The 24,982-nt window shown below is 41.8% G+C and overlaps 1 protein-coding gene across 3 annotated transcripts in view; it reads left to right on the plus strand.

Annotated features, from left to right (window-relative positions):
* The window catches only part of TAF1B (TATA-box binding protein associated factor, RNA polymerase I subunit B), a 56,559-nt gene that overhangs the window by 13,253 nt on the left and 18,324 nt on the right, over positions 1-24,982 (plus strand). For all 3 annotated transcript variants that reach the window (XM_072143564.1, XM_072143566.1, XM_072143565.1), the window contains 4 exons: positions 18,062-18,209; positions 21,003-21,180; positions 23,171-23,217; positions 24,774-24,864. In XM_072143564.1, the coding sequence (XP_071999665.1) occupies positions 18,062-18,209; positions 21,003-21,180; positions 23,171-23,217; positions 24,774-24,864 (464 nt within the window). The remainder of the gene's footprint in view (positions 1-18,061; positions 18,210-21,002; positions 21,181-23,170; positions 23,218-24,773; positions 24,865-24,982) is intronic.

Below are 24,982 nucleotides of genomic sequence, written 5' to 3' on the forward strand. Positions count from 1 at the left end.
ATGTGATCAAAAAACCATATGTACTGCGACATGATACTGGTGCAATGTACAACATGTCCCGCAAAAAACAAGCCATCAACCAGCTCCGTAGCCAAAAAAGTAACAACGTTATGCCACTTGGAAGACGGCAATACATAAATGATAGATTTTTCCCCACATTAGGGTTTTGTTTGACAAATTTAGTAAAACGTAAGAGAATATATTCATGTTTGGTATCCCCGTAATCGTATCAACCCATAGAATAAAGATAACATGATTATTAGTCTATACGGTGAACACCAAAAAAAAAAGAAGTAAAAAATCCAGTACAGAATTGATGCTTTTCTACTCCTGTCCTCAAAAAACGTTCCTAAATTTTCAACAATAGGTGATACAAACCCCAAAATGGTAACATTGGAAAAAGCATCTCATCCCGCAAAAAAAATGGCATCACATGGCCCCAATAACGAAAAAGCGAAAATTTTATAGCCTTCAAAAGGGGCCAATGAGGAAACTAAAATCCTGGCAGCTGCAGCGCCCTCCTTCCCTTCTGCACCTCGCTGTGCCCCCATAACACAAGTCACAGCCACATGTGGGGGGTCTTTGTACTCAGGAGAAATTGCAGAACAAATTGTATGGTGGGTTTTCTCTTTTTATCTTTTGGAAATGTGTAAATTTTAGGGCTAAATGAACGTATAAGGGAACAATATGACCATTCTAAATTTCACCTCCATTTTGATTCAATTACTATGAAGATCTCAAGGGGTTAACAATCTTCGTAAAAGCTGTTTCTGATAGCTTGAGGGGTGCAGATTTGAAAATGGGTTGGTTATATAGGGGGTTTTGATGCTAAATATGTAAAATTTCATTCCAAACTGTATTTATCCCCAAAATAGTCAATTCTGAAAATCCGGAAAAGCGATATTCTATTTGTAAGCCGCGCGACATCAAAATAAATTATCCAGACATTTCAGAAATTATGAAAATGTAAAGTAGACAAATGGGAAATGTTATTCAGCAACTTATTTAGGTGGTAAATCGATCTGCCTGAAAACGCAATGATTTTGAATTTCGAAAATGGCAAATTTTTCCAAAAATTTATCATATTTTCTTTTTTTTTGTAAATAAATGCAAAACTTATCAGCCAAAATTTACCACTAAAATGAAGTACAACATGTGGGGAAAAAACAATCTCAGAATCGCTTTGATAAGTAACAGTGTTCAAAAGTTATAACCGTATAAAGAGACGCAAGTCAGAATCCAAAAAATCGGGCTGAGCCTTAACCTGCAAAATGGCTGCGTCCTTAAGGGGTTAAAGAAGACTTTCTTGATTATTCCTCCGCACTGGGCCATGAAGGAAAGGAAAACTAGCAGGTGTTACACTGCTTGACAATATTCTGGTAGGGGTTTATTGGGCCAATTGCTGATGACAGGTTCCCTTTAACCTTTTCATGACCAAGGGTCAATGATACTTGAATGTCCAGGTCATATTGATGCAGTTCTGTTATGCTATATCTTTGGAACAGCTTTACATATCATAACAATTTTTTTTTTTAGTTTATTTTCCTGAAATGTTAGACTTTAATTCGTGAGATTTTAATTTGTGCTCGGCAATCTCTGTCAGCTCCATAGAGATGAGTGGAGATGAACGGACATGTGAGGCCCTCTGTTCCACTCATCTCAGGGAGCGATGAGGGGTCAGGCGGAGGTACGTCGGGCCCCCTGTTCTCGTGATCTGTGGGGATCTTATCACTACTTTAGTGGGAAAACCCCTTTAACTCCTTACCTAGATGTGACGTATTAGTACATCACATTGTGGCTGGGCCCTCTCCATACAAGATGAGTGTTTGATGCATATTGCAGCAGACACCCACCAGTAAACCCCCAAAATCCGTGCTAGCACCGATCGCTGGTGTTAACGATCATGTAATACATGTGAAATTCCCATGTACTGCCATGGTGTAGCACTGCTCACCCCTCCCCTCTCCATAGAAAATGCTGCATTGCCGTTCTTACGCCCATAGACAGAGAATGCGCTCTTATTTTTTGCTGCCATGGAACAGTACGGTACTATTTTTGCAGCCACACATGCTCACCATACCAAGCCCAAGCACCATAGACGGGCATATTATATTATATACGCCCCCTATACGTTAGTGTGAATGCAGCCTAAAACTGTATTCCCGTAACTGGGGGAGCAAATGGCGGTGCACTGGAGAGGAGGAGGGGTAAGCACTGCTCACCCCTCCACTCTCCGTAGGAAACAGCGCTGCACGGGTGTAAACCGCACTGCCGCCATAGCCATCCCCACGACGGTTGTGAGAATGGGGCCTAACCTAAAGTGAGAACTGTTTTGGATGACCATTTAGCGTTAGATTGGGAACATTTAGGGAATTGAAGATGGCACGGTGCTTTACGGGCATTGGTGCTTTACGAATTGGGGAGACCATTTCAAAAAGTGCCAATCATCTAGTGTTCTCCTGTGTAACATTGTCCAATGTACAAAGAATGGGGTGATTGAGGAAAAGCTTTCAGCGAAGATGATTGAAACAACTACTCCATGGGTGAGAAAACAAGGTCAAAAATCGTTTTTATGAATTACTGATGCACGGTTCAGCATATTGTTGAGTGAATTAGTTCCTTAGCTTGGACGGGCTATAACAACAAATGACCAATTCAAATGGGTTAAAAGGATTATAATCTGCAAGCTGCATGTTGTAGGGATACAGTATGCTCTTTGATTTCAAAAATCCCTTTATTTACTTTTTATCCCTAGTATTTCTGTCCATTTTTGAGAAATCTTTGAACCTGTATGCTAATGAGGCAGATGGAGCACCCAAGACCTCACCTTGCCACCAGGAGCACTGCTATTCCTGCTTGGGCTACTACCCTCTTCATCAGAAAAACAGGAGATTTGTCCTTTGAGAATAATTGGGCGACCCTGATGGAAAAGAGTAAGTGATTTAGATTGGAATAGCAGTGCACCGGGTGCGGAGGACATGTCCTCAGTGCACCAACTGCCTCATTAGCATACAAATTCAACTGGTAATATCTTGCCGTCAGATTATTTATTATAGTTCCAGTCATGGTATTGGCTTTCTATAGAGTGACCCCCATGAGACCACTAGAAAACCTAAACCAACTAGAAAATGTAAAAACTTTTCATTATACAAAGAATCTAATTTTGCTGAAAGTGGACAACCCCTCTAATGCCACCCCTCTAGTGACCCCTCCCCTCTCCATAACGATACATGACCATGTCCTATCTTTTTCCTGTGTACGCTGCTGCACTGTATCATTCCGTGCACCCATTGCCGGCCTATTGGGGGAATATATACGCCTCTCTACGGTCATGTGAATGTAGCCTTACATCTCCAGCTTTTCATGTGCTAAAACCACAGTTAAAAACTACAGTTGATCCTGTAGACTACGGTGGTGATTTAGCACTTCTTCGCCAGTTTTCTGCAAGAATTTGTGATTATTCTTGCGACTAAGCTACTTCCACACCATGTAGGCGCGGGGGGAGCGTCAGCATTGAGGACAAGCATTGGGCGTTCCTATCCCGTGCCGGCGCACTCACTAAGGTCATATACCATCCACTTCTGAATATTTGCAGATCTTTACGCAAAACTACGCCGGGTCCAGCATGGCTTAGTTTAGCCCGGTGGCGCAGCCATCCGACAGATCAGGCGGATCAAGCGGCTAAGCCACTTGATGTATCGGTCACAGCAGGTGGACGGGGCCTTATCAAACGCCGGCTATGATAAATGTCCCCCTATGAAAGTAACTCAATTTTTAGAATTTCATCCATACTAAACGAGATTTGGCAGATTGCTAACATCTTTCTTGGGATTCATACAGGCTATTAAGTTATGAGATGCATTGTACATTGTTGTGGTATCGTTGTGGTGTATTAGGAAAGGGCAATGACATCTTGTTTGACTTTATTGGGGACCAGCATCAGACGCAGGAAAACGGCACATGTGGCATCCTGTTTGGCTTTAGCATTGACATGCTGCCATCACCGGCCTCAGAGGTGACCTAGACATATACTAGGCGTGTGACGTCCCTTCTGGGTAAAGCGGTAACCTGCCCCAATCACCGGCCTTGGAAGTGACCTAAACAGATACTAGGTGTGTGACGTCCTATCTGGGTAAAGCGGTAACCGGCCTCAGAGGTGACCTTGTCTCATACTACTTGTGTGATGTCCTGTTGTGGATCAGCTTCGACCTGCTCTGATCACAGGCTTCAGTGATGACCTGGGCACATAATACATGTGTGCCGTCCTCTTTTTGGGATCGGCTTTGACCTGCCCCAATTACAAGCCTCAGGTGACCTCAACACAAATACCTACCGGTGACATAACACGTGTGCCTAGATCAGTGAAGCAGAGAAGTAATTGCAGGTTTAGGACAACCTCTATAGATCACCCCAGGATCATTCATAGACTTCCTGCAGCGAGTCCATCCATGTGTGTACTTGATGTAATTGCATAGTCGTATAGATACTACTTCTAACCGCAAAGTTGTCTGTCGTTGCTCTTTGTGGCAATAAAGTTTAGTCACATTACCTCCGAAACACCTCTTCTGGTTACTAATCCAGCACAGAAAGCCAACCACATGCGACCCATAAAAACTTTTAATTGTCGATCTTCTGAGATTGCCACAAGCCCGGTCATGTCTGCAGCCTTACATGTCCTCAGCGCTGACATGAAAAGGGCCCTTCATCCTGTGTCTGTAGTATACACCCCTGTGCTTTCAACTCACCTGAGGTCCTTCACATCTCTGTGGAGATTATTGGGCATTAGATTAAACCTTGTGCTTTTATCCACACGTGTCTTATGTCTTTATTACTTAGGAGATACAAAGGGTTTGAGAAAGTCTGACTCCAGGGTGGGGGTTCCTTTTCTTTTATGGCAGTGACCTGTGATGAATACATGTATTTTCACTCCTTGTCACACATTACATTCTGCCTGATTTATTTTGTGGTTTTGAGGACGGGCGGGTGCACCCTGGCGTCATGGTATAAGTGCAAGATAACACACTTAAAGGGCAACGAGTTCTCATATTCCTGGTCTGGTATAAATCTTTATTTCTATAGCACCCTCATATTCTGCAGCGCGGTTCAAAGAATGACATTAATAATATCATATGAAACTATAGGAATGCTCAAAGGAGCTTACAATCTATGATGAGCAATGGGAGACCCAGGAGGTATCAGATCCTGTATAATTAATGCTTTTTCACTAGCCCACGTCTTGTATATTGGGACCAAAGTTCATAAGACTTCAAAGTAGCCTGTAAATTGGTGTGTAGTGCTTGGAGGATTACATATTGGGGAGGGATACAAAAGAATCCATGGAGTTGTTGGTTGGGGTATTGGTCTGATAGTCCATGGTAGGGCATTCCAGCAAATTGGTGCAGTTTGGGAGAAGTCCTGAAGATGTAAGTGGGAGAATTGATTAAAGAAGAGAATAATCTAAGATTATTTGCAGATCGAAGCTGTACACACAGTGGGGCAGGGTCAGAGTGGGAAAGGTAGGATGCAGCACTAAGGAGGGGAAGGGAGAAGAAGAGATCATCCAAGCACATATCAATGCGGGACCTAGAGTTGTGGGGCAAGGCAAGAAGCATGAGTACGTCTCCAGACTGGAGCGCCACACATCATCCAACCCCAAGCTCCCAGCCAGAGCACAGACCGCATTAGGATAGGGGGGAGGGAGGCGTCCGCCCCACTGCCAGCTTTGTGTCTAGGGATCTATCCGACACGGTGTTGAAGTCTCCCAGCCACAGGACCGGGACCACTGTGTGCTTTAGCATGAAATCCCTGAAGGGCGGATGGGCGTATAAACTGGCAAGAATTAATGAGGCCCCCTGGCACTCTTCTGGCATTGGAGGAGAACACAGTGGTATGCCCAACCCATCCATGATTTTTTGAAATATTTTTTTGAGCCAAAACCGCTAGTCGCCCTCCAGGTGCATCTCCTGCAAACAAATGACATACTCCGCTACCTCAGTAAAGGATGCTTTGATAAGGGACCTCTTAACCCTGTTGTTATTAATGCTCCAAATATTCCAGGAGACAATCTCTATATCACTCGTCGTCATAGCAATGTGGTGAGAAGAGTTGTGACCAGGGGGGTTTTACATCAGGTGTCATTCACTGATGCAGTAAAAACTGGTGGATTTGGAGTTGGTGATGCACTCCTGCGGTGTCACGTGAGGCAGATGTCTCAGATTTCTTGAAGTGCCCCAACTTCTCTGTAGCTTCACAGGTTTTCACAGGTGCCTTGGGCAAAGGAGATTCAATAAGTAAGTCAATGTAAAAGGGGATCCCCTCTGGAGTAGTCCATGCAGGATGAAACAGAATAGGACAGGGAGGGTAGGCAGGATGGCCCCAGGTGACCTTGAAGTACCCAGAACTGAAGGCTCAAACTGCAGGTCCTTAACGGGGGTTCTAAGTAGAGAGTGGAAGCACTGTCTGGCAGTATCAACAGCAGTATTGGTGACACCCTTAGGGTGCAGGCCAGTTCCAAGTGAAGAGAAATGCAGATGGGCACAAGGCCACAGGCAAGAAAACAAAAACGCCTTTGCAGGGATGGCCTTTACGGCTGGCCTAGGTCTCCAAGTGGTGAGAAAAACCAAAGCAAGGCCGGGATGGATACAGGATTGACAGCACAGGACGGAGCTCTCAGATGTGCCACGGTCTTGGTCTATGGCTTGAAAACGCCCCCCGGGGTATACGTCTTTGATGTATGGCTGTCTCCTGGTTTCAAGTGAGGAAAGGATTAGAGAATGTGAGAAGAGCGTGATCTAAATGTAGAAGTTTTAAAAGGTCATTAAAATTGTGAAAAAACTTTTGAAGCCTCATATGACAAATAAAAGTATATCCAGGTATTGGGAAACTAAAAGACCATTATATCTTTGAGCCATTTCCTGCCTAACGGATGGCAATGGAGAGGAAATGAGAACAAAAGGCATCTGTATGTCGGATACTTCAGCCAAAAGCAAATGGTTTCAGGCTATGTACATGGATTTTGAGGTTATAAGCAACTCTGCATCTCCTTGGCCTATAAGTATGGCATATAATCTTTTAGCCAATGTTTTGACAGCAGCAGGCAGATCCTACAAGGTCCAAACCAGGGTGGACCATGAAAACAATGACCATGAAAACAATGTGCTTCAATGAGACTTGGAACCAAAGCTTAAACCACCTTGGCTTTCTGATGCAGATGCGAGGGGGTGGGGGATGGGTGTGAGTCATATTTTGAGATCCTGAGAAAGCCACATATAACTAACCCAAGTGAATGACTAGCTCTTGAAGTGGATTGATTAGAAACAGAAACATTGCCAATTGTAAGAATGATTGACTTTGACCAGAGACAAATTATGACAGGAAGAGGACTTATTCTGTCACTAATTGTAGAAAATCCAAACTTCCTTATTAAACTTCAGGTCATCCCTTAAAATAGTTACAGTCATCAAAGACAGAACAAAGTAGTGTAGGACCATCACCCATGAGTAACCGTGTTCCTGTTTTTGAAGACTGCACCCATTTTATAGGATGACTTGAAACTTTGTAAAGAAGTTTTGATTTTCTACACTCGGTGCTGGACCAATTCCACCTTCCATTGGTTGACGTGAACACGCTGGACCATGTGAGTTTTCAACTGCATGATTGGAGACAGGAGTGGTCTAATAGAGGGTTTCCATGACGGAGTGGTTGCAACATAACAAAGATGCCACGAAAGAGGAACATTTCGTTAACAAACATAATGCTGATGGGTGCCCAATACTTATTGTAGCCTGCATGGATTAAAGGCTCGTCCATTTGGTCTAATCTACAGAAAATATATTGATGGCCAAATTGCTGAAAATGTTACTACTATGTTAGTAAGGTGTGATAATACTCAAATAGCTTGTTTACAGATGGACTTTGTAGGCCTCATTGTCAATGCTGACCCCTGCCCACTGCTGAAAGTACCTACATAAGAATTGGACTATGAAGCAATGAAAGATGGTGCCCTGGTCTGATGAATATATTTTGCTTTACATCTTCTATAGACATGGCACAAAGATAAATTGTGGTGAGTGGACAAGCTGGCGATGGGAGTTTGATGCTAAGGGCAATGTTTTTCTGAGAAACTTTGGGTTCTGGCGTCATGTAGACATTTACTAGTGACCCAAAAGTAATACAGACCAACTACACCCAATTTATGCCAGCTGTTTGCCTTAAAGGCCTTACTAATGTCCAGCCACCCTGTAGGAATAGTTATGGTTTGAGGAAGATGATGAAGAAGAGGTCAAGGGAGTGACTTGGCTATCTTTCCGATTGAGCATCTGTGGGATGTCCTGGATAAACATAGTTTATATGGTTGAAAAAAGACACATGTCCATCAAGTTCAATCAAGGAAGGGAAGGGATTGAATGAGGAAGGGAATTGGGGGGAAACCATTCTATATAACATAACCATCAATGTTATTTTAGCAAAAAGGCATCTAGACCCTAAAACATGGAGGCCCTTACCTTACTAGTTACAGGAATTGCATGCTTGACATCTAACATCTTGGTGGCTGATACCACAGGACATCTATGAAGGTCTTCTGGAGTCCATAATTTGTTGGGTTGGAGCCGTTTGGTGGCATGAAGGAGACCTCCACAATATTAGGCAGGGTGTTTTTATTCCATTACTTTAGCTTTGTTTGCTGAGTAGATGCACCTCGCTTGTTGGTGCCATAGTTTATGAGCTCTAATTCTTATCTGTGTGTGTTTTACCATATTCCTTCCCAGGAGTCTGGGCAGATTGTGTCCCAGCTTATAAAGACGGCACTGAGCTATAAGATTATTATCCTTGTTAAATATTTACACCAGTATAAACAGAGGAATGCTTGAGAAAACATGCCAGGATGTCTGATGAAACGATATGCCAGCAGAAAGGGAAACCTGAAAGCCTTCAATATTCCTGAATCGCTGTCATTTGCACAGTAACCAGACACCCGTGGCCTGTGCCCACCACCAGACACCGCAGGTCACCTGACACAAGGCTTCGTGTTTGTTCTCCAGCTGTGGAAAATGTATGTGACCGGAGATCTGTCAGCACCGGGAACACGACCGGCTGTTTGCTGGCCAGCATCTCGCTCCTATGTGACTGAGTGATCCCACTTTCTCCATCTTTTAATGTATTTGCTTTTAGACAAAGCTTCTTCATGAACAGAGGTTTTCTGTTTCCTCTGTAAGAAATGGATGAAAATCCATAGAAATCTCATTTCACAGCACGTTTCCGTATCTTACTCCTTACCTTACATTTACAGGGCCATAAGTAGTCTGGTTTGTAGCGGGAAAATGTATGCGTCCTATGACCCCATTTATTCTATTGAGTCATTATGATGTACAGTTACGTTGTGATGTGGTAAAGGATGTATGGAGAGGCCACACAAAAAGTTGTATCACACAGCAGACACCTTGTTTGCACCGATCGCTGCAGCTAACATGGTTCTGAGATCCGTTCCAAGATTCCCATGGCTGATCATAATAGTCTTCCGGAGTATTGCCCACAAGTAAATTTGATGGGCTCTCAAATCGCATCATCATTTTTCTGGAACATTTGACCCGAACCCTAATAACCTGGAACTGAACTGACAGGCGGAGTTGAGTTCCGGTTTCTGAGTGTTCGGGCCGGATGTTCCAGCAAGCTCATAATGCGGGTTTGATATTTGTTGCATGCGGCAAACTCACTTGTGTGCAATAAGCCTTAGACTAGTTCACCTCTGTGTTCAACCTTCTGTTCTGCAGTTTCCGTTTTGTAACATTAGTAACGAATGACTGAACGGATCTGTTTTTTTTCTCCATTGGTTTCAATGGACTTGTAATAGTATCCGTTTTTACATCATCCATTGTATTCCGTTATTTCAGTGGATAGATCTTATATCTATTTCTTATATCTATAACATATATACAGGCAGTCCCCCGGGTTACGTACAAGATAGGGTCCAGAGGTTTGTTCTTAAGTTGAATTTGTATGTAAGTCGAAACTGTATATTTAATTGTAGGTCCAGACCAAAAAATAATTGGCACCATTGACAATTGGAGTTTAAGCATTTTTTGCTGTAATGGGACCAAGGATTATCAATAAAGCTTCATTACAGACACCTTACAGCTGATTATTGCAGTCTGAGATTATAGTAACATCCAGAGAGCTTCACCAGAGGTCACAGGGGTCTGTCTGTAACTATGGGTTGTCTGTAAGTCAGGTGTCCTTAAGTAGGGGACCGCCTGTATATTAAATGACAATCCGTTATTTTAAAGAAAAAAAACAGAAAGAAAAACGCAGATGTGAACTTGGCCTCCAAAAATAACTAAGAGTAATAATTTGGATCACCCCTATTTCCCTAAAAAGCATCTAAACAGAGATAATAATAAGCATGTTGAGTATCCCTGCGTCCAAAAAAATTATAGCATATGGTGAACACCAGAACAGAGAATAAAAACATCCAAACTCACACTTTTCCTGCTGCTTTGCCTTCCATTAAAATTTGGATAAAAAGTGATAGAAAAGTCATACAGTTCCCAAAATGGTGTCAATGAAAACGTCAGCTCTGCAAAGGATAAAAACATTGGAGTAGGACGTGGATAGCTCCTTCCTTAGTGTAGTGGCCAGATTGCAGAACTGCAGTTTCAGCTCTCGTACAAGTGGAATAGATCACAGGCAGTGAATTATCTATTTCCAGTGAAACCTTTTGACTACGTCTTATCTACTATTCTCTGGTCTCTGAAAAGTATAATAGCTACCAGGCCTGTAGTTTAATAAAAAATACACCACTAGGGGGCCTCGGCTATGTATAACTTATTCACAGGAGCGCCATTGAAATCCTATGTTTTGTTTGGATAAGGAGTCTATCCTTCACTAATTAAAATAACCCTTTAAAATTCATTATTTCTTATCCTTTCGTTTCATCTTGCGGTTTCTTGTGCTTTTCTTGTTTTTCCTTTTATGTAATGCCTCATTTCCCCTCTGGGGGTGCTGTAGGAGAATGAATCACCAAGTGTCTGCTTGTCTATGCAAATTACAGCTGATTCCAAGGGAAACCACCATGATATATAATTGATCAGATGAATGGAACAACCTATAAAATGTTCTGTGTTTTATTTTGCTCTTTATGTGACATAGTGATGTTTTCTTCTGGTCAGTGCTCAGGTTTTCCTCATTGATCAGAGAGCAGTGACTTTACCTAATGCTTTCTAATAATCCTATTGACGCGTCTGGATTTTCTAGTTCCATGATTAACATGATCTTCAGTATTTCAATAAAATAAAAACCCTGTAAATATACCTCTACCGGTGAACCGTCCGGTTTTACACATCTCGTGAGTCGACCCTGAGAAACCAGCAGAGTGACTTCTCTATAAGTGATTAGGGTAGGATCTCTTTGGTCTCGCGCTTCTCCAGGAAAACAAAATCTTCCCGTGTATGGTTGATCTTCATGGTACCAAAGTTTCTGCTCCTTCGGCACGTCTTGCTTTTCTTGGACTCCACATTTTTAGGGTTTTTCCTAAATCAATTGTCAACATCTGCAGGGAGAGGCAGAAGAAATAAAAAGGAATTAAATATTTTTCTGCAACTCCCAACATGCTTATACCGTCTGAAAGATTAGTCTTTTCTTTAAAATGGCACCAGCAATATGTTTCTAGGTGTTATAGAACCAAAGATAGGGGTGTCTGAAGGGACAGTCCCCTGCGCCCCCTAAAAATGACTCCTCTCTGGCAAAATGACTATCTTCTAGTTTTCACTTGACTTAGAGATTTATGTTTTTTTTTTTTGTTTTTTTTTAATTATACTAGAAAGGACCTTTTATACCCTAATAGTTTAAGGGGTAAATTTTGGTAACCCTTTAAAGTTGGCAGCCATTTATAGGAAACCTATGATGAATGTACAGTAAGTGGATCCAATGGTTGGTTCCTTCTTAAGCCCTAAACTATTTTTCTCTAATCCTTTTATATAGCCAAACCTGATGTAAAATTAATCTCACTAATATGCAAATTATCAGCAGAGGCTACTGGGGCATGGAGTAGCTAGCCTGTTCGAGTTGTGGGAGGCTACACCACAGCCAAGAAGCTTTGCTTCAGTGCCGGTGGCTACAATGATACGTGTATGTGCTCCGTCACTGGAGCAATAGATGCTGCGCATGTGCAGAGCTCCGGAGAGGCCGGCTTCATGTATACAAGCCGAGGATCGCAACTAGGATGTGCAAGGTGGTGGGACAGCTGAGGCTGCCCAGGTGTGGAGTAGCATGTTCAGGCTGTGGGAGCAAATTCTACTCGCTGGAGCAATAGCTACTGCACATGCACAGCACTCCGGAGAAGCCGGCTTCATGAATGTGTGCAGGCTGAGGATCGCAACTAGGATGTGCAAGGAGGTGGGACAGCAAAGGCTACTGAGACGTGGAGTAGTCTGTCCGGGCTGTGGGAGCAAAATCTTTGCCACGCCCAAGAAGCCATGCTTCAGTGTTGGCGGCTCCAATGATACCTGTATGTGCTCCGTCACCGGAGCAAGAGCTACTGTGCTTGCGCAAAGCTCCAGAGAAGCCGGCTTCATGTATGCTGCTTATGCACAAGCCAAGGAGCGCAACTAGGATGCGCAAGGAGGTGGGACAGCAGAGCCTACTGGGGCGTGGAGTAGTCTTTGCTCCTGCAGACCAGACGGGCTACTCCACACCCCAGTAGCCTCTGCCGAAAATTGCCATATTGGTAAGATAAAGTTTAGATCAGGATAATGGACAGAAGGAGGAACCGACTATCGGATCTGTCTTAATAGGTAGATTCCTGATGGTAGTTTTCCTTTAAAGAATTACTTATAAGGCACCAGGTATGTTGACTTCCCATATCAAGTTCTATCTTTTGGGCAGACTGTCAGTTTTAAAGGGGTTGTCCAGGATTAGAAAAAAATATGGCACAACACTTGTCCTTGTTGGTTTTTAGTATTGTAGCTCAGCTCTGTGGAGGGACTCCATAGGACAGTGGTGGCGAACCTATGGCACGGGTGCCAGAGGTGGCACTCTGAGCCCTCTCAGTGGGCACTCGGGCTGTTGCCCCAGCATAGACTTGTCCAGGTAGCACAGGATGTGAAGCATCTGGGTCTATATCTGAGACTGCAGGAAGAGAAGGTGTGGACAGGGTCAAATTATCATTGGAGCCATTGAAGCTTCTGCTCTTGGCCCCACAATTCTTCCTGTTCATTGGGAAGTTCCAAGTTTCCCACCTTCTGTCAATTATATTGGTGTCCTCAGCACTGCTGAAAGCTGTGGTATAGCATGGGGCAAGAAGATTTTAATAATTTAATGCTAGAATAGCTGTGTTGGCACTTTGCTATAAATAAGTGGGTTCTGGTTTGCATGTTGGGCACTGAGTCTCTAAAAGGTTTGCCATCACTGCCATAGGAGATGAAATACAGCACACAACCTGTGTAAGTGTGGCATTATTTTCAGTAAGTCGCCATGGCTGCTAATGATCTGCTGTAGCAGTCACATTCCCATATCTGGTTATTGCTGCAGCATGGGAATGAAAAATAACCGGGAATCAGAGTAGTAAATTGTGTTCTTATCGCTTGTATCTACCAGCTTGAGACGGACAGCCTCTTTATATGACATGGAGGTAAAATATAATATGCACGCTGTCTTCTGCTGCCAATAGAGGGCACTGAAGAGCTTACTGCATACTGACATTACAATTATATGTGTAACATAGCTGTACGATATGAGCACCCACATGGCTGTGGCAGGCAGCTATGTGGTGTGTTTTTCTTTTAGTTTTTTTTTTTGTCAGTTTTTTGCTTTTATACTTTTGTTTTTTAATTCAACATCTCTGTAGGAAATTTGGAGTCAGAAAAGCAGTACTGAGGCAATAACTTTGACACATCTGATATATCTTTAATGTAGCATCCACCGTAGATTAAAGGTTACACTTGCCATCCGGGCTCTGTAGGTGTTCGGGAAGGTTTTTGAAACATGATAAAAATGTTGACCAGCCTGTTCTGTTTTCTTTGTGATTGCAGTGAACTCTACGGTATTCATTGTACCTTTAATTCCGCTGACAAAGGAGCAGCCTACTGCTTAAGAATAGGATGATGGTTTCCTTCTGTGGGCTCTAATGGCTATGTACAACTATGGAAGTTATGGGATAGGCAATCCTGCGTTTATATGGGGACTTGGGGACATATCACTTGTTGAATAGGGGATAGGTGTCCTTTTTGGGACAACCCCTTTAAATGTTTGTCCAACATCCTTCAAATGTGTCTTTTTTTTTTTCTTTCTCCCTAAAGCTAAAAATTATATAAAATAAGAAAACAAGTAATAGTCACATTACCAACCCAGCAACATTCCTGCCTCCAGTGATGGTGGTTGGGAGGACACGTGACAGCCCTCAGCGGGGTCCTCTTAAGCGGTCACATGTCCATGTCGAAAAATCGTAGCTGGAGATCACACTGGAGCACATTCACACCTGCGCTCAGTATATTCTGTTTATCAATAGAGGGGAAAAATAGCGCAACAGGGCGTGGAAGCGTAATAGATGGTAACCTGCCATTCATTGATGTCTTCCATTTTATTTTTTTTATTTTATTTTTTTTTGCATTTCTCAAATAGAGTGTAATTGACACCCCTGATGCAGGTGTGAACTGGACCTAACAGACTCATCTGCACACTATGTACGAACTACTCCGCTCCTCCTGCTCCGCAACATGCTGCCTGAAGATAAGACTGCTCAGCTCCTCCTGCTCTGTAAAATGCTGCCTGCATTGGACACTGGATACTATATGATCAGCTTTTCCTGCTCTATAACCTGTTGAGTGTTGATAAGATACTATATACAAGCATAACGATCCAGCTCACTAAAAAGAGCCGTAGGTCCCATCACTAAACTGATGAGCTCCTCCTGCTCTATAACATGCTGCCTGCAAATAATACACTATGTACAATCTGCTCAGCTCCTTCTGCTCTATAATATGCTGCCTGCAAATAGGACACTATGTACAATCTGCTCAGCTCCTCTTGCTCTATAACATACTGCCTTTTTACAGTCATAGGAGTGAATTAAATGTCTTCAATCCTCTGCTCATTGTTGTGGCTACTGGAGGAAGCCATAATTCTGGCCTGATGTGTCATAGTCACAGTCTTGACTTGAATGGCTGGTTACTTGTATATTCCGGTAGCCACCAGCTGGCATCTCTCCATGGCACGGATACACATGAGTGCAGTGTACATGTACTTAGAAAGCCACTGTCGGCATGGGTGAGGCTCTCCGTTTTCCATAGTAGCAGGAAGTGGGTGTTTGGGAAGCTCATTGTGCTCAGGTTTTAGTTGGGAGTAATCTCTTGTGTAACAGAAACTCTAGCTTGTCCTTACCTGTCTCAGGTATGACCTAATCGAGAACACAAAACCCGGCTATATTTTGTGAGATTTCTATAAAAAAAAAATTCCCAGCATTTTAAGGGCAGTTTTTATTCTTTCAATTCTCCACTAAAGAGGGGGGGAGGGGGTCAGTATATAATTACCCTAGTAAAGGTTCCCGTATAGCTCCATAGGCCTATTTATCTACAATAAGGATCGACTGCTTTACTTAAAGGGAAGGACTAAAAGCTTAATTGTTTTTTTTTATTTTTTATTGTTCTTTTAGTTAGAAAGCAGAATTGGAGCAGGTTGCACAATATCTACAGTATTCGTGCCGCCCATTGTAAGGTTTTTCAATGAACAGGTGGGTTTTTGGGACAAAGCGAAGCAGAGGAGATGAATACTGAACAAGAGATCAAATATTAGAAACATTAACATCCAAATGAATCATTCTGGAGAAGACCTCCAGTATGGAAAATGGGTGACCACATTTTTTTTTTTTTTTTTTTTTTTTTTAGGTCTGTAGGTGGGAGTAGTTTACTCAGTCTGTCCTGGAGGCATCTACAGAGCTTGTTATGTATCCAAATTCTTTCTAATGGCCAATTATGCACCTGCTACAGCAGGACACGATCTGCATGGGCTTTCAATTTTTATATAAAGGAGTATATTAACATCTTGTGGTTTAAATCACAATTTTATTATAATTTTTCAAAAATTCTGGTATAAAGACATAGCAGTTTGCAGCAGTGAATTAGAATTTGGAGTGGGCAGCAATTCTAAGAAGCCTGCTGCTAAATGTTACACTAGAGTGCATGATGTAAAGAGACTCTCCTTAGCAACATTCAAAGTTTCCAAAAAAGTCCAATTTTAAACAAAAAAATGTCTCTTGCCCCTTAATCTTGGGTATGCTCCAACCGCTGTATTCTTCAACCAGCAGTAAAATACTGTAATCTAGACCTATAATACTATGAATATGAAAAAAGCAAGCATCCTGTTTAGAGGCTCTCCTTAGCAACACTCATACTCTCTCCTCAACAACATTCTTCAGTTCAATTTTTTACAAAAGCTTTCAAAAGGCTTTGTACACGTAATTAATACCTTTTGGTATGCTCTGACAGATGTATTCTGCACGCACTGGTGGTAGTGTACTGTAATATAGACAAATTATACTGTAAATAGGAAACCCAAAAACTTGTGGTTTTTGTATCTCTTGTGCAGATCTGTGTGTTTCAATGAGTGCAGACTAAGAAAACCTGTGTATTGTTTTCTGCTGTAATGTACAATAAATTGGCTCGAAGAGAAAAGTGGGTGCCTATGAGAGCCACCATAGTGATCACTATAGTAGGCCCAGCTCTGTTTTTGGGCACCACTGGGTAAACTGTGTGTGTGTGGTGTGGTGGGGTGGTGGGGGGTGGGGGGGGGGGGGGTTGGTTAGACTGCCGTGGGCCCTGGGCTGCATGAATATTATAGCCCCTACAAGTCTGATTCTAGTACCAGATGTACGGAGTGATTCCAGTTTCTTGGGGAATGGAGGTCGTGTCCTTTCTGCCTTTTTTTAATCTGCAGTTTCAGGACCTTTTTAAAGATCCTGAAATAGCTCTTATGTATCGAGACCAGGAACAGATGGTTGAGGATTTAATGGGTGGAGCTCCTTCTGAGTGTAAATTTTGGTTGGGGGTTTAGTTTGTCCAGTGACCCCTAGAAAGCGTGGGCCCCGAGCTACCGCCCAAACCGCCTATATTATTAGCCACTTCTGTACAGGGTACATGGAGTATTTCATAGCGCCATAAATCAGGTTCATTAAAGTGGTAACCACTTCCTGTTAGCTGCCTTGGGCCCCTGCTTATTGAGGTACCCCATACCCCCCCCCTACTATTATACAATGATTACGATCCAACACAATAGTGTGAATGAAGAGCATTGTGTAACCATTGCTTGACTTTTCCCATTCACCTCTATTGGAGTGTGACTCCGGGCACGAAAAAAGTCAGTCAACTTGAATCCTACTACACACAATTCTATTTGTACCTGTTTGAATAGATCACTAACTTTATAAAAGTGGACTATTGAGCACTGTATGGTAGTACTACAGCAGGCTATTTCCTCCACCTTGTACAGTGCATTAGTGTACATTGTTTCCTGAAGACTCATTACTCATAGCTGTCGGGCTGATACTGGCAGACTGTCTCTCTAGTAAATGGAGCGCTTTATTACATTGCAGTTTGTTTTTGCTTTATTAAGTGTTCCTATCATTGAAAAGCGGAGGATTATGTGATGTGGGTGGAGATTATACATATAGGCACTAGGTGTAACCTGCTCTCCGTACTTGACAGATACACTAATTTGTTTCTTCTGAGAAAAGAGCGGGCGTTCCTCGTGGTGAGACGCCGCCCTGTTGTTGTTGAGGTGCCGCTGGGGGGTAGTTTTGGCATATGCCCCCCCCCCCCAAAAAAAAGTATAAATATACACTTATGACATATCTATGAATCAGTGATATTGTGATTCTATGTATCCGTGATTTAGGAAATGCTAATTCATGCAAATGAAGATGAACCATCTCAATCACTGGTGATCGGGCACGGACTTTTCTAGAAATGACCCTTTTCGGTCATTGCCTTACTCGTTGCCCTTTAATTTTTGCCGTTTTACATGTATTATTAAGAAGTAAACTTTGGGAATATTACATTGATTCTTTTCATTACAGAACTTCCCGGTGCACCGTAATATTCTGGAGATAGCGCATTGGCTTGGAGTCTTTTTGCAGTTGCCAGAGTTTCCTCCAATAACAGAAACCTGCTATTATCATCCAAATGTCCTGTGTATGAAGTATCTGATGGAGGTGAATCTGCCAGGTATTTGCTGTATTTTTTTTATCATGTACAGGCGGTCCCCTACTTAAGAATACCCGACTTAGACGACCCCTAGTTACAAACGGACCTCTGGATGTTGCTAATTTACTGTAGCTTAGCCTTAGGCTACAATGATCGGCTAGAATAGTTATCACAGGTGTCTGTAATGAAGCTTTATTGTTAATCCTGGTTCTTATGACAACCCAACATTTTTTAAAATCCAATTGTTACAGAGACCAAAAAAATTTTATTTGTTAGCAATTTTTTTTTTCAGAAACAACATTCACTGAAATTGGCCAATGGATACAATTTACAAAGCAAATACTTTCAGCAACCATCAATTGTGTATGCAACCTCCTGACTAATTCACTACTAACATGAAATAAAAAGTGATCAAAAAATTTCAATAGATACTGCAGCTCATTCCACAAAAAAACAAGTCCCTCTAAGCTCTGGAAATGATTGGAAGTGATGTATTTGAAAATAATTGGTTTTATAGTGCAGCAAAGTACAACACGGACTGCAAGAGCGTGCACGGCACAACATCTGGAACAGAAAGGTTTCATAGAATGTCATCAACAAGCGACATATTTCTTTAGGTGATTCTATCAAAAAATGCAGGGCCTTCTACAAAAAGCAAGCCCGCTCTTGTGGCCAGAGTCGGAAGAATATAAAATTTAGGGCTTGTGGGATGTAACAATTAAAAAAAAAATAAGAAGCAGAAAGTTCCAAACTAGTCATTTCTTCTACTATCTTTAAAGGGATCAGTATTGCTTTTATAGAAAACAATTTTTACTCGCTCAAGGTTATAGCAACCCCTTTAAGGATGTGGCCTAATATGCATCATTTGCATGTTTTGCTTTTTATGTGTTTTCATTGTTACATCCCACAATCCCTAATTTGTCGATTTTTAGTCAATGTAGATTTATGAGGGCTTGACTTTTGTGTGAGGCACTGCACTTTTTTAATGGAATCGCTTAAACAATATGTAGCTAATTGATGACATTTTTGTTGTGACGTCCAAGCACTCCTCTGTACACCAATGGGAGGAGTATAAGGATTTAAAAAAAAAAAAATCTCTGGTAACCCCTTTAAGTTGTTGATGCTGAGCTCCCTAAAGTTGCCATGTTTTCAGAATCACAAGACGAATTGTAACCTCCTCACATCCTAGAGAGCTTTGGATGTTAATTTGTTTGTAAAGTATTAATCACTCCAGCTTAATTAATAGCTATGCAAACACTTGCTCGCCTCTTCCTCATAGAAGTCTAGGGGAATTTCCGTCCTCCGAGCCCTTCGGGCAGGTTGGTTGTTTCCTCCGGCAAGGAATTAGTTGTGGTATTTCTTGTTTTTAGCTGCCTCTATCGGATACAATGCGGAGTATATTGCAGAGTGTGTAGATGTCTAGCAAATCTCTAGTAGAGTTTCTTGTTGGACTGGAAATGTAGGAAGCGGGGAGATTTTTCATGCTGTAAGTAGGAGATAAGTGATAGCCTGCATGTTCTGCTTGTTTACTGGACACTTCGTCCATCTCGTGTCTCCGTGTTCCTTGAACGACAAACAGGTTGTTCAGCTTGTGACATGACGGTAATTATCGCCTCGGATCATTACCCCGATGTGGTTGACATTCAAATGGGGTTTCCATGGGTGTCTGACACGGGTGATGGCAACACCATTGCTTCCTGGAGAGCATGTCCACTATGATACAAACCTTCTCTTAAAAATTATCGCTATCGTTTGAAGGTCCTGCCAGGCCAATAACCTGTCTGTAATATATTACTTTTTAGATATGCTTCTTCTAACTGCCCCTAAGAACATTGCACGCTGTTATTGGACAGGCTCGTATGTCTATTTCGACATCGATGAGTCGCTTCCAAACACTATAGTCCTTCCTGACGTGAAATTGTCTCCCGGATCAGGCATGTGGATCAGCGTGGCCAATCCCAAGGAGATGAAACAGATTTATTGTGGGATATTTTATGCAGATTTTAATTAGGATATTATTAGGATATTAATTGCTTAATCTTGGGTTAGGTCATCAAAATTAGATCTGCGGGACACCGCCAGTCAATTTTTTAGAGGGGCCGGGCCACTTCTGGCCATTGGTCACGGGTCCCAATCCCATTAAAATACTGTTTATACTGATCCTATACCATATATTAGTGATGGCAAACCTTTTAGAGACCGAGTGCCCAAACTACGACCAAACCCACTTTAAATGCAAAGTACTGACATGGCAATTTAAACAGTAACTGTTGCTACCTGTTTTGTCACCGCTTTTACCGGTAATTGCATCTGTGTCCTGGGGACACCAATACAGTTTAAAGAAAGAGGAGACATTCAGATTATCATTGTAGCTTCCTTCCAGGGGCCCCTGAACAGCAAGAATTGTGGGGCCCAGAGTAGGAGCTCCAAATATAACGCAGCCTTGACTGCATCTCCTTGCTTCTCCTGTAGTCCCCGGGAGCTGAGGATGTGTAGCTTTAAAATAGCCCTGATCACAGCACATCCTGGCTAGGGACTGCAGGAGGAGGTTTCCAGGGTCCAGTCTGGAAACTCTGTGCTGGGGTGATGGCCTTGGTGTCCATGGAGAGTACTCAGAGTCCCATCTCTGGCACCCGTGCCATAGGTTCGCCACCACTGCCATATATGGTGCCCTGTTTGAAACAGTCTCTCAACATTTGGTTGGTGTCAACAGATCCCCTGATCATATAGTGGTCATAGGTCATCCATTTTATTGTCATTATTTATTGTTTTTTTAATTTATCATTTTTTATTCTTTTTTAAATTCTTGATTAGACGAGCTGCATACTTGGACTTGCACCGTGGCAGAGAAGGCCAATTTGGACAACGTTGAATTTTTGACATTTAATCCTAAATTAAAACGCAAAAGGATGATCCCGCATGACATTCAAGCCGTGGCCATAATAATCGTAACTCTCAAGTTGATATTTGGCCTTGATGACAATTATGAATGGTAAGACATGCGCCGGAAATTAGGAACATTTGTGGTTAAAGTAACATTTTAAGCAGAAGATCTATATTTATTTGTATAGAGAGGAGCGTGGACTAAATAAAATGGTCTCTAGAGGCCTCTGTCCATTATTAAAGGGAACCTGTCATCAGAAATTGACCTAATAAACCACAACCAGTATGTTGTCAAGCAGCTTAGCACATTACATATCATGTTTCTTTCATCTTCCAGTGTGGTGGCATAATACTGAAAATTAACTTTAAAATAAGATGTAAAATGGTTGTATAAAGTCAAGGAGGCGGAGATTTTAACACTTAAGTAAAGCTCTCTCCTCCGCAGAAAGCCCCTTCACTGTAATTTATGGCCCTGCATCCAGAGACCTCATTAACCAGATCTCCTGAAGTCCGATGTACAATGTCGGTCACAGAGGAGGAGGCGTACAGAGCTCCACACCTTGACTTCAGTGTTAAACTCTCCTCCTCCTTGACTTTATACAACCAATATACATCTTCAAAGTAGATTTTCTGGATGATGCCACCACAGTGGGCCATGAAAGAAACAAATACTAGAAGGTGTTACGCTACCTGACAATATACTAGAAATTATTTCTTAGGCCAATTTATGATGACAGGTTCCTTTTTAAGGGATTTTTTCTTCTAGTTTTTTGAGCATATTATATGGAACAGTGAAAGATGACAATCAATACTTTGCAGGAAACAATAAAAAAAAATCCCAATTTGACTGAAAATAACAAAGAAATTGAGAGCTCTGTCTTTGGATGCAAACATGAGAATTAAAAAAAAAATGTAGCCAAAAATGTTGGTTGTGTAATTTGTACTTTAGGTGCTATTGGCTTTTAGAATAGATCTATTAAAATCATGCCTAATAAACCGGGGGCACTTACTCATAGATCAAGGCACTTTGACTGTGGTAATCTTGTTATCCATGGCTCTTTCATTCTAAAATCAACTTTTATAATTATGCTAATGAGCATTAAACACAGCATAGCTGGAGGGGTAGGGGGCGAGGTTATATGCTAAGATTTAAGAACACACAGGAGACTGTCCTAGTGCTTCAAGTCCAGCTACAATCTTGGAATATGAATCCATTTTTCATCATTTACTTCATAACTTTGGCACACCTTTGTCCATGCAGTTGCCAACACAACTAACTTTAAAAACCCGGTGTTCGTAAACCCCCATTGTGAATTTGTCTGTAAAAAAAACAAAAAAAAAACATCTATAATTTATAAAGGGGGGGGGTGTTATTTTTTTTAGTCTATTCACGTCTGAGCGGTGAGGTTCAGTACACAGTGACTTCAGGACTAGGGTCTACTAAATGTCACAACTTGGCCAATACAAGCGGTCCCCTACTTAAGAACACCCGACTTACAGACGACCCTTAGTTACAAACAAATTTACTGTACTTTAGCCTTGGACTACAATAATCAGCTATAACAGTTATCACAGGTGTCTGTAATGAAGCTTTATTGTTAATCCTGGTTCTTATGACAATTCAACAATTTTAAAATCCAATTGTCACAGAGATCAAAAAAAGTTCTGGCTGTGATTACAATGATAAAATATACAGTTCCGACTTGCATACAAATTCAACTTAAGAACAAACCTATAGAACCTATAATATACGTAACTCGGGGACTCCCTGTATTGGCTGTGGTCTCACCTTACCTCCCAACACATTGGTAGTTCTATTATTGTATTGTTGATATTAGTATTATTAGTGTTCTATTATTGATATTATGATTATTATTATTAATACTATGATTATTAGTAGTATTATTAGTATTCTTATTGATATTATTGTTGTTATTAGTATTAATAATGTTGTGATTAGTATTTATTATTTGCTTTTTGTTTTGTTTTTTTTAGGCATACACTTACTGTATACTTTGTGTATTTTGAATGTGTTTTTGTTTGTTTTTTAAATCATGGTCAATTCCTTTTAGCCTCTCACCTCTTTTTATATTTTTTAGGCAATTGGCGCACCTTGCCCAGGGAATTAATAGAGAAAACGATAGAGGTCTGTGCAATGTTTGCCAAACATTTCCATGATTTCTAGTAGGGTCTGGGGTTTTTCCTAGAGATGTGCAGATGTGTAAGGGAAAATTAAGCATGGATAAACCAGGGATCCAGGCACCATGACTGTGGTAATCTTCTTATATATGTTTTCCATGACTTCCTTCCTACTAAAACTTTTAAAAATTATGCTAATGAGCAAGAATTTGCTTCAAAGGCTGTTATACTGTGCAGGAACAATCCTCCCCTTCCACTGTGTGATGAAACTTCTGTGCTGCTTTGAGATTGTTTCAGGCCGAGGGAGGGTGAAGTGCTGATAAGACAGTGTAATAGCCTGTGAATCTGCAGCACAGTATGGGGTCTGGGAACTGCTCCAATAGCCTTTCAGGCTCATAGTTAATTTTAGAAGGAAGGACGCCATGGATAACAGATATAAGTAGATTACCACGGTCACAGTACCTGGATCTATGTGTAAGTGCCCCTGGTTTATCAGGATGGATTTTATGGTTGATTTACCTTTTATTTATAATTGTTATGGTTCCGCGCTGCCACCACAACATCCTGTATATACCAGCTAGTTCCGGGGGGGGGGGGTCTACTATCACCTGGCCACCTATAAACTATTGAGGACTTATCCTTTTGGATGGGCTCTGGAATCTTTTCACTCTAATTGAAATCAATGGAAGGCTGCCAAGACCTACCCAAGAAACGATAGGTCCTATATTGTAGACCAGTGCTGCTTAAAGTATAGGTCGTGCCAGTCAAAATCTGCCTTGTAAACTGCCATTATAGTATAAGGCCAGAAAGCCACTTTAAAGAGGACCTTTGGATGATTTGGGACTCTAAACTCTGAATGGGTCATTATGGAACTGTGGTTTAGTGTCCTAAATCGCCCATTGGAAAGTCCCCAAGTGCTTATTCTTGCTTCGTTCTGGTGCTCCCTGCGTCTGCAGTGTCACATAATGAAGCCGGTATCTTACCCCGCGGTTTCTCTGTGCATGCGTCATGTAGTACTACTCCGGCTTCATTGAAGTACTGCGCAGGTGCAGGGAGCACCAAAGACAAGTCCGCTACGTCTCATCAGACCCATATCTAAGGTAAGTATAACGTTTTTGTTTTTTTTTATAGCACCCACAGACAGACTTTGGAACACTAAACAACTGGTCTGTAAGGACCTATGGGTGGTTGAGTGTCCCAAATCGCCATGACAGGTCCTCATTAAGACTAGTGAATAATTAAAGCTGATGTACAGATATTGTAGCATGCTGAGACTTGTAGACCTATAATATGTGGAGAGATGAGAGCTGCGTGTCCCTGGTTTATAGCTTGTGATTAGGTGGGGATCACCATTACCAGGCGCGCAGAAGGGATTACGTGAGTCACATATGGGGGCATTGGGTTGCAGGCCATTGTTTCTTGATTACGTTTGCCGTCTTTCCACGGGTAAGACAATATTTACCAAGCCTCATACGGATTGTTTCCCTCTCACTGTGAGGTCTCTCTCTCCCCCCTACAGAATGCATGTAGTCACTATAAACGCCTCCTCATCTTTAATTTCAGGTTTCAGTATATTTGATTTCCAAAAGTGGTACAAGACCATGAGACCATCTATGGATGAAGCACGCAAGAAACTAGAGGAGGAACAGGCCAGGTAGGTATCACTTTAGTCTGGTTTGGATTATATGAGAGGGACCGGAACAATAATATAACCATATATTCTGTGTCATTTTCCACATATCATGAAACTCTGGCAATCTCTCCTCATTGTT

The sequence above is a fragment of the Engystomops pustulosus genome, chromosome 3 (genome assembly GCF_040894005.1).
Source record: "Engystomops pustulosus chromosome 3, aEngPut4.maternal, whole genome shotgun sequence".
NCBI lineage: Eukaryota > Metazoa > Chordata > Amphibia > Anura > Leptodactylidae > Engystomops > Engystomops pustulosus.